Genomic DNA, 11,378 nt, shown 5'->3' with positions numbered 1-11,378 from the left:
GCAATTTCTTTAGAAGAGTCTTTACTGTAGTTTTGCATTGGGTTCACATTGATTTTGTAAGACTGTAAAACATAAAAATAAACAAAGACATGGGTTTCAGAAAAGCATTCAAATCACAAACAAATATACTGTTATTATTTGCAACTGAAATACACATACACATAATATTCAAATTTACTTACAGACATATCTACTCCAAGACACACAAAAGTTGGAGAGCTGTGGAGAACACACTGCTGCATGCATGCTTCTCAAAAGACCATGTAGGAATGAACTACTTGCTTTGGACTGTACCATGTCAAGGAAATAATTAACACAAAGGGTGCGTTCGGAAATTCAGCACTGAGCGCACTGGCCAATACAAACTAATAGGCGAGTGCGCTCCGGTGTGCAATATCCGAACGCACCCATAGTAACCACAGGGTGGCGAAACTGGAATGTACCATTTAAGAGGGGTTGACATAACATAAAGCAACCACAGGGTGGCGTGTCACAATAACAATTAAAGAGGTCAGGGGACAGCACAAGTAGTTTTGAGGTATTTTTACTTTATTTGAGTATTTCCAATTTCCAGTACTTCTACTTCTACTCTCTGCCTCTCTGAGGCATATGTTGTACTTTTTACTCCACTATTATTTGAAAACTTGAGTTACTAGTTACTTTGTAGATTTTGATTATTATTAAAAAACACACTAACCACTTCAGCCCTATATATATTTTGGCCAATTGAAAATAGCAGATCTACAAGCTCACAATGCGTCGCATCGTGAGCTTGTAGATCTGCTATTTTCAAAATATATATTTTTTAAACTTAGGAAATGGGACATTCTGCATAATGACTACCCTCACTTTTGTACTTTAAGTACATTTTTATGCCAATACTTTTGTACTTTCACTCAAGTAAATTTTTAATTCCGGACTTTTACTTGTAATGGAGTATTTATACATTGCAGTATTGATACTTTTACTTGAGTACAAAATTCTTGTACTTTTTCCACCATTGCTTTTGCAAAAACTAGTTCAAATACAAAGACAATTTGCAACAAACGGAAGTTGTGGTTCAAACAGGACAAAGCGCAGTGGGCTACCAATTCATGCACTTCTGAGAAGAGAAAGTGCATAGTACTTCCTTTCTACATGCAGTCTTCCACAAAGAGCAGCGCGTTGAGAATGTCTGCATTTAAGGTAGTTGGACTCCTCATATGCATAGCAGCTTCAGGTATGATGAACTCCTACCTATATATTTATTTATATTCAGAATATATATTTGTTGTTGTTGAAACCTACTATAGTTGAAGTGCAGTGAAGAAGTACTCAGATATTTAATATCTGAGTATTTGAGATATTTAAGTAAAAGTAGCAATATCACAATATAAAAATATTCTGATACAAGTAAAAGGCCTGTGTTCAAAATGTTACTTGAGTAAAAGTACAAAAGTATTGGCATTAAAATATAAAGTACCAAAAGTAAAAGTACTAAAATGTTTGAAAATAGCAGATCTACAAGCGATGCGACGCGTTGTGAGCTTGTAGATCGGCTATTTTCAAATAGCCTATGTATAAAATAGGGCTTAAGTGGTTAATATATGTTTTATAATATAATAACTTATATCTGCAAAGTAGTAAGAGTAAAAGTATAATATTTGCCTCTGAGATGTAGTGGAGTAGGCCTACTGAAAATTGGAAATACTCCAGTAAAGTAAGAATACCTCAAAATTGTACTTAAGTACAGTACTTGAGTAAATGTAATTTACTTTACAGCACTGCAATTCATCAGCATATAAAAAATAATGTGTAATAATTAATTTCCAGCGGTGTCCAGTGATGTGAAGCAAGAGCACGTTCTGAAGGGAGAGGATGTCCGTCTACACATCCAGAGACCTGACCTGATACAAGACCCTACAAAACTTGAGTGGAAATTCAACACCAAGAAAATTGTAAAATACACTTTCAGTGATGAAAAAACTATTAAGGAATATCAAAACTACCAAGGAAGAGTACATTTTTCTATGGAAAATTATTCTTTGCTATTGAAGAATCTGCAGCAACCAGACAGTGGACTTTACCAAGCAATAGTGTCTAAAGACGAATTTATCACTGTTTCACAGTACAATGTGATCGTTCAAGGTAGGTTCATGTTTCTAATGTTCTTTAATGTTTTCCTAAGAGGGTCCATGGCTGCTGTTTTATCTCTGCTGGAATGGCACTTGGTTGTCTGGTCAGCAGTGGTGGAAGAAGTACTCAATTTCTTTACTTAAGTAAAAGTATCAATACTGCAATGTAGAAATACTCTGTTACAAGTAAAAGTACGGAATTCAAAATATAGTACAAAAGTATTGTTATCAAAATGTACTTAAAGTACCAAAAGTAGAAAGTACTCATTATGCAGAATGTCCCATTTCAAAAGTTTTCAAATGTATAAAAATCTTTTGAAAATAGCAGATCTACAAGCTCACAATGTGTCGCGATGCGACGCATTTTGAGTTTGTAGATCTGCTATTTTCAATTGGACGAAATGTATATAGGGCTGAAGTGGTTAATGTATGTTTTGTAATAATAATCAAAATCTACAAAGTAATTAGTAACTAAAGTTTTCAAATAATTGTAGTGGAGTAAAAGTATAGAAAATGTGGAAATACTCCAGTAAAGTAAAAAAATATCTCAAAATTGTATTTAAGTACAGTACTTGAGTAAATGTACTTAGTTACTTTACACCACTGCTGCTCAGTCCATCCGACTCTTTGGTCCCAAACATGGTGTCACAGAAGCTGGATAACCAAGGATTTTGATATGAATTTGAAAATGGGGATCTCAAAATATTATGTCCCTTTTCCCCTTCATTTGGATAACCATGTCAATTGGATAGTACACAGACTGGAGATAAAATGGAAATGTAAAATGCAATAAACATCAGTGTTCTCGTGGTGTGGTGGGTTCTCCCTGCCTGGCCTTTTCAGTAATGCCAGCTGTATACTGCTGTGTGAACCCATCAATTGCTCTGCTGATAAGCATTAACATTCCTGCCCCCCTGGCACTCAGGTGGTGCAGTAGTAAAGTAGCTGCCCCACCCACCACCGCGGACTCGAGGCTGGGGGATCAAATCCACCACAGTGGGGAGGGTGATATTTGTCACTGCACGTACTGTACTCCTACGGGCTGGGGCGCCACCTGTCAGCATGGAGTGTTGGGTGGGAGGAGTAGTACGAAGGCTCTATGTCTTCCGGGTAGGAAAGCATTTTCCCCAGGGGGCCATACGGACTTAGATAAAGTGAATGAAGGGCCACACATTGGACTATTGTATTTAAACTTGTTAAAACTGCATTAATTTGATAGACACGACAATAGGGTCAACACATTTTTTTGTTTTGTTTTTACAGCTGAGCTGTACTGTATCACTCACATTATCAAACACATTTCCTATTTTGTGTGGCGTCCGATGCTTTATGACTAATCTTATTAGGCATTTTTTATTTTGAAAAACATTTTAAAATAGCAAAAATAGTCGATAAATAGCCGATCTACGCGTTGCTGTAGATCGGCTATTTTCTCTATTTTAAAATATTGTTCAAAATAAAATAAAGATGCCGCGCAAAATAGGTCCCATTGCATTATGTTATAAATATGGATCCATGGCAGACTGTTTCACTGTTACATTATAAACTTTTTACATTTGAGTACATACAGATGGAATATGGAATGCAGGTATGTACAGGTATAATTAATTGGTGTCGAGTTAAATTAATTTCCCTAAAAACATAATGCTGCCTTAGATGTATATTTTTAGGGGGTCATTTTGTTTTTCTTTGAGGACTTACGAGGGCCGGATTGAAATGGTCGTATGAAATGGCCGTATGTTGCCCATGTGTGGGGTAGGGGCCCCTCACTGGCAGGTCAGTCAGTAGGATACAACAACAGTGAAAACACAGAAATGTGTGTGGGGAGGAATAAATGGGCATAACAACTAAATTGGGGAGAAAAAGGGTAAAAAGCTAAATAAATAATAAAATAAACTATTCTTTTTTCTTTTCAGATGCAGTGTCTCCAGTACATCTGACCGTGGTCCCAGTGTCGTCCAGCAATGGTTCCTGTAACCTGACAGTGACCTGCAGCAGCCAGAACTCCTCTGTTACAAATACCTTTACATGTGACAACAACCATCACTGCTCTCAGCAGGGAGGAGGGGAGAGTTCAGAGGTCACAACCTTCACCGGTCGCCTCTCTGTCTACCTGTCTGAGGAGGGGTCAGTCGTCTTCTGTAACCATAGCAACCAGGTCAGCGGGAGCAACGACACCAAGCAGATTACGCCTCTGATGTGTCAACTGGATTCAGGTGAAACATGTTTCACTTTTAATTTTGTTAGTAATACGTTCAAATGCTAAACAAGAGTATTCGTATTCTGAGGTTGGCAGCTTGGTGTGAGGCATGCAGCAAATTTACTTAAGTACATTTTTTAGGTATTTGTACTTTAGAGTATTTCCAATACTTATTCTTTATACTCCACTACATCTCAGAGGCAAATATTGTACTTTTACTCCACTACAATTATTTTAGTTTACTCTGTTATACTCTGTTAAGTAAAAGTCCGGTATTCAAAATGTACTTGAGAAAAAGTACAAAAGTATTGGCATCAAAATATATTTAAAGTACCGAAAGTACTCATTATGCAGAATGTCCCATTTCAAGTTTTCAAATGTATAAAAATCATTTGAAAATAGCCGATCTACTCTACTACTACTGCTCACAATTGTGAATCCATTCTGGCACATCCTAAAAGTGATGTAAAAAGTCATGCAGTTACAAAGTGCATATAAGGCAGAACATTGTCACATACAATAATGTTGGCATATACTTGTCAAACACAGTAGACAACAATCATGGGTAAAGGAGACAACGCCTCCTCCAAATTGAGCAGCTTCCTATAATAGCTGATTGAGCAGTACCTTGCTAACTGTTTGGCCCGGCCGGCCATTTGTAGGCCCCTCACAACCAACTTGTGCATGTGCCCTCCTAGGCTACCAAAGATAAACAAGAAACATGACACAGTCATATTATACCAACATGCTGCAAAAACAAGCAACTTATAATGGCTTATAATAAGCAGACCTGGCAACAAACTGGCAGCCAGGTCTCTACTAGTCTCTACTAGTCGTTTGTCTGTTCGTAGACCAGCATTAGCATGCTGCATGCTGGTAAAAACTAAGTTTACATCTGTAGCCTAGCTGTGAGGTGGTCTGCTGTAGCTGAAGATATTTTAGCACTTTGGTTAGGAAGGCTTCCTCTAAGCTGTACAGCCGACCTCGAGAATGAACACCTCCCTATGGTTTTCATAAACAAGAATGACATCCGGGGTGTTAGCTGAAATGTTAGAGAACACAGAGTCATCATTACACAGGCTAAACATGCTCATCTTCATAGTAGAATGCTTATACAGCATGATGGAGGACCTGAAAATAGCAGAGATATTTGATATCAAATCCACTATTCTGTCATGCCTACTTATGTAGAGTCCCCTGTATATACATGGCACCCATTTAAGATGTGGGACATGGTTTCAGCTGTTTGTTCATGACCATGATGTATACAGTGAGGAGCATGATTGCCTGGAAACCAGATGGAGAGGTTAAGTTTAGATGGTAAAACCTGCAACCTCGCTTTCAGAGTAAAGACAACAATGCACTCGCCTAAGGCACACACACACACACACACACACACACACACACACACACACACACACACACACACACACAGTGAGAAGTAATTTTACTCATTTCTTACGTCAGAAAATGTGTCAAATCAAGAATCAAAAACATTTAGTCATATCTGTCTCTTCTGTGTGTTCACAGGTGAGGATGTTATTGACAGTCATAGGTCAATAATACCATACGTTATTGTGGGATGCGTGGCTGTACTGGCTGGCATATGTGGAGCTGCTCTCATCGCTGTCTGCATTTATAACAAATGTAAGTTCCAGCATTACAGTACTTTCACCATTTCACCACTGAATGAAAAGAGCATCCATTTCATACACATGCTCCGTGCAAAAAACATTTAATATGCAAGCTTTCAGTCAGAGACCTTCTTCAAGGCATGATGAACAGGTATACTAGTGGTGTAAAGTAACTACTGTAAGTAGTCAAGTACTGTAATAAGTACAAACATTCCATGAGGAGTGCCGGATGTTTCATTTTATCCATATTTCCTGGCGACAAAAGCGTAGTTTGAAAACACAAAATGAAGGCTTATTATAAGAGGGTGAATACATTAAAGAAAGTGGGTATCATATTCATAATTGTCTGGCACCAATTTTCTTTTTCTTTTTTCTTTTTTTCAGGGAATGTTAGAATGGACATGACAAATACAATATATGGTTCTCTTCAGGTAAGACTCTTTTAAATCACTTTTTAATCATTACTGCCTGAGCTTTGCCAGTTACACTGGGAAAAAAACGTTCTAAGTTTTTGTTTAAAGTTAAAGTTGAAGAAAAGTTAGTTACAGTACACAGATTAAAGGGATAGTTCACCCCCATAGATTAGTCACCCCATGGAGACTTGAATTCATGGATATATTTTAGTTTTTGTCTCATTCCTAAGCCAATAATTTGATGACCGGCAGCGGTTCCGGTAGGAGACACAAAGAGTCTCCTCTGTGTCTCCTACCGGAAAACGCTGCCTACCGGTCAGCTGGTCATCAAATTATTGGCTTAGGAATACGACAAAAACAAAATAATATCCATGAATTCAAGTCTCCATGGGGTGACTAATCCATATAGTTGTTTTGGGTGAACTATCCCTTTAATACACTGCATTAGAAATAGGGGGGGGGGTAAACTTTATGAAATAAAGTCAAAGGATGTGTTTTTGCTCTAGCCTCCAGCAATGGGGAATCCAGGACCTGTTAATGGCCAGAACTCGGACCCTGGACTTGATGTTTCTTCTCCACCATCCATCTACTCTTTACTTCAGAATCCCTCTGTACCTGCGGCCACCATCCAGACCAGAGACACCACGACCATGACCTCTGACACCCTGTATGCCAAGGTTGATAAACCTAATAGACGAGTCACAGTCACACACCCAACCAACCACTGAAAAGAGCAGGGGTGTAAAGTAAACTAAGTACATTTACTCGTAGTTGTACTTTACTTGAGTATTTCCAATTTCCAATACTTTTACTTGTACTCCACTACATTTCAGAGGCACATTTTTTGTTAGAAGTTACTTTTTAGATTTTGATTATTATTACAAAACATACATTAACCACTTCAGCCCTATATACATTTCGACCATTTGAAAATAGCCGATCTACAAGCTCACAATGCGTCGCGATGCGACACAGTGAGAGCTTGTAGATCTGCTATTTTCCATGTATTTTTATACATTTGAAAACTTGAAATGGGACATTCTGCATAATTAGTACTTTTACTTTTGGTACTTTAAGTACAATTTGATGCCAAAATGCCAATACTTTTGTACTTTTACTCAAGCACATTTTTTATTCCGGACTTTTAACAGAGTATTTCTATATTGCAGTATTGATACTTTTATAGCAAAGTAAAAAATGTGATGACAAACACAGAATCTAATTGTAAAGGGCTGGGCAATACATGAATATTAATTGAAGCTTTATTTGGGGAATATTTGCAGTAGATGTTTACAGTAAGCATTTTGATGCACTGGTGACTGTGGGGAGGAATGTAATATAGTGGTATATGTTTCCACCTGGTGGTTACGATATGCAATGGCAGTTTTATTATTAGGCTACTGTAGGCTGCATCCTGAACCTGAAAAGGTTAGGTTTGAGTTGGCATGTCATTTAGCCAAAGACAAACACGTGAGGAGGTGGAACAAGCTGCCCTGTGTGTGTACGCATATATAAATATAGTCTGCATATATATTGAAGTGCTCATGTGGCCACAGTGGCCTATTATAGTCGCTTCTTTTGGGCTTATTTTCATAGACCATGGTTGCTTATTCCTTTCGCAAATCCTGGCAACACTGCTCCTGTAGCAGGAGCCACACTGAGGGCTTTAACATTGGACACCATACACCCGAAGTTTACTTCATAGGCTCTAGCCTTTGATTGCCTTTCAATAAAATCACATTTGATAGACATACGTATCACCTACATGTTACTGATTAGAGAATTTTATAGTTTTGTAATCAGTTCATTATTTCCTGCGTAATCGATGAATACAACTGAAGTGTGTAATTTGGAGAGCATTGCGCGACGCACAAATTGTCTTCTTTGAATAGACTATCTTCACGGGTAATGGGCAGAAATTCACGGTTAGTGGGCAGCGGGTGCGGGTATAGCAGTGCCAAAAATAGGGGCTTAGGTCTTTTGCCCTCATGTTTTTAAATGTTTTTAGATGTGTCGTTTTTATATGCAAATGTTTTTATTCCGTGCTGTAGCACTTTGAGGTTTGTTTCAAATGTGCAATATAAGTGCAATATAAATAAAATCTATTATTATTATTTTTACTTAATAATTATTTTTATATAGTATATATATATTATTTTTATATTTGTATACATTTTCTTATATAATTATTTTTACATAGAAGGCTTGTCAGTCATCTATGATGTATCTATTAGGTAGGAATGACTCCAAGAGCAGAGGCTATACAAAAGCCACTTTATCACACATCCAAAGTCACATCAAGCCAGTAGGCCTGTAGACACATTTAAAATGACTGCACATCAAATCCAAATAATCAGTGCACGGCGCACTGTCCATTTGACCAAACAAACATATCAGCAGTGGTGTAAAGTAACTAAGTACATTTATTCAAGTACTGTACTTAAGTACAATTTTGAGGTATTTTTTACTTTACCTATTTTCAATACTTTTACTTATACTTTACTACATCTCAGAGGCAAATATTGCACTTTTTACTCCACCACAATAATTTGAAAACTTGTGAAACAGGACATTCTGCATAATGAGTACTTTTACTTTTGGTACTTCAATTTTGGTACTTTATTTTGATGCCAATACTTTTGTACTTTTACTCGAGTAAATTTGGATTACCGGACTTTTACTTGTAACAGAGTGTTTCTACATTGCAGTATTGATACTTTTACTTAAGTAAAAAAATATCGGAGTACTTTTCCCACCACTGTTTATGGGGCCCGTTTCCTTCTCTCGCCATTCGTAGAGAAGCAACATTGTGTTTTATTCATTTATAAAAGGCCCTGTGTGGCAATAAGCTCCCATTGGCTTTCTTGTTGTTTTTTTTTATCCTATTTAGTTGACCTTGTATTTGAACTGTACTTTCATGTGCTTTTTTTCTGCAAACTTCTAAATAAAGTATTCAATCAATAAGCTCCCATTCTATTCAACTTCATTCTTGGAACCAAAAACTAGGGGATATCAAACATGCTCACAGACACACATTTGACTCATCACTCCACCAATGAACAATGAACAAGGAAATCTTCTATGCTCCAGACCAGTGGTTTTCAACCAGTGGTCCGGGGACCACCAGTGGTCCTTGGAGGGGTACCAGGGGGTCCCCAGCAGATATACAAGCTCATAGCGCGGCACCAAGTGCCGCGCTATGAGCTTGTAGATCTGCTATTTTTGAAAAATCCTGGAAAATGTGTGCATATCTTTGAATATATATTTTTAAAGCGAGCATTTTAAACTCAAATATTTACTTCTGGGGGTCCCTCCCTGGCACAAAAAAAAATCAGATGGGGGTCCGCGGCCACATGTATATCAATTTAGTGGTCCTTGGCATGAAAAAGGTTGAAAACCACTGCTCCAGACAATGGAATAAACTCCAGGACAACTGGTCTCTATAGAGACATTTAAGGTGGATTCAGACTATGGTCCCAGGTGAGCATTATTGCCACACGTTTGTACTTGCACTGTACTTGCTGAGTGAGCCTTTCCTCTCAGACATAAAGCCACTTGTTATGTATTTGTGGCTGAATTTATACCGTCTCAAGCTGCCTGTGACCATACAAGAGAACTGTTTTCAGTACATCAGGGATATAAATAAGATGGACGTGTGTGAATAGTGTGCAATAGCAGGAATAACAAATCATAAAAGGTAAGACTGATACAGTATATGTCTTGTTAGTATTCACACGATCATTGTTCACATCTTTATACAACTAACATAAATTTGACTATTGTACCATTGTAATGGCATGAAATATATATATTTTTTAAAGTTCACTAAGTCATTCATTTCACTAAAATATCATAAATGTACAAACTCTATGCTACTGCATATAACAATAATACATAGTCAGTTATGTAATAAAAACCTAAAACAACATTAAAATATATATATATATTTATAATATATATATATAAAGGCCTACTCTTGTTTTTTATCTTTTGTGAAATTCTGGTGACTGTAAAGCATCTCTTGACAACTGGTCAGCAAAAACAAGATGCTGGTCTTCTAACATATCTAGCCACAGCATATCACAATAAACTGCATTTGATTCCATCTAAATTGAGTTTCCTGCCACTCCCAGCCATAAAACTGAATTCCTACATGCTTTTGGGTGATATTAGGCTTCTCCCACACCACAGGCAACGAGTGTAGGCCTACTATGTACTAGTCCATACCCGGGGTTATGTGCAGTCAAAGTCTGTGCAGTGTTTGCTTGGACATGGTGCGCGTCCCGTCGCTAATAGCGCTAATAAACAGCTGACATTTGGGGAAACCGAAAAACAGGCTTCGCTGTTCTGTGCACATGGTAATGGTCAATGGCTGTGTGCAAATTCAGATCAATTGCTCCAGGCACTGAGGAGAACCAGGCAGAAGAGATTTTGGTCTCACCACCACCCACACAGAGCTTTGTAGAATTATAGGAGGATTTGGCCGCAGGCGCGGACCCTCATCTCAAAATATTTTTTTCCAGAAACCCCGCCCCAGAAGCAAAGATTTAATTTAAAAATGTTCGCTTTAAAAGTATATATGATATACGGTCGAAGGACCATATAAAAGACCAAATACTCGACTGGTTGTTTAGACCTGACCCAAGACCTGCTGTGATTGTGTCCAAGCAGGAATTAAACCGATATGCCCCTTGGCCACAGAGGGAGAAGAATATGTGGGACGTGATTATCTGGGTTGTAAGGCCAGCTATAGAGGTAGTTGATGTCTCTGCTGGGTATCGCCGATGGCTCTGAAGTATTGAACTAACCCCGGAGATTCCTTTGCCTGTTATGTCGTTGGCTACGGTGCTGGCTGTAAAGAACGTTTCAGAGCATACTTGCCAGCATTGGTCATAAATGGATACCACCACGAGCTAGACGAGCTAGATTCTTCAACTTCAGAACACTTTCCTACAGGCGTGTACTTCAATCAGACCTTTCTTCAGTTTCGACTGCTGATAAACATTAACATTATACT

At 38.0% G+C, this 11,378-nt stretch overlaps 1 protein-coding gene across 1 annotated transcript; it reads left to right on the top strand.

The window, feature by feature from the left end:
• Window positions 1-1,161: 1,161 nt before the first annotated feature.
• LOC308094441 (uncharacterized protein) lies at window positions 1,162-9,241 on the top strand. Its single transcript, XM_080441094.1, has 6 exons — window positions 1,162-1,219; window positions 1,813-2,127; window positions 4,031-4,330; window positions 5,845-5,961; window positions 6,333-6,379; window positions 6,868-9,241. The coding sequence occupies exons 1-6, from the start codon at window positions 1,171-1,173 to the stop codon at window positions 7,087-7,089; spliced, it is 1,050 nt and encodes a 349-aa protein (XP_080297220.1). The 5' UTR covers window positions 1,162-1,170; the 3' UTR covers window positions 7,090-9,241.
• Window positions 9,242-11,378: the final 2,137 nt, after the last annotated feature.

This window comes from Gymnoscopelus braueri, assembly GCF_963280865.1.
Source record: "Gymnoscopelus braueri genome assembly, chromosome: 10".
Taxonomy (NCBI): domain Eukaryota; kingdom Metazoa; phylum Chordata; class Actinopteri; order Myctophiformes; family Myctophidae; genus Gymnoscopelus; species Gymnoscopelus braueri.
The sequence above is the reverse complement of the archived record's forward strand: the minus strand, read 5'-3'. Positions and strand labels throughout refer to the sequence as shown.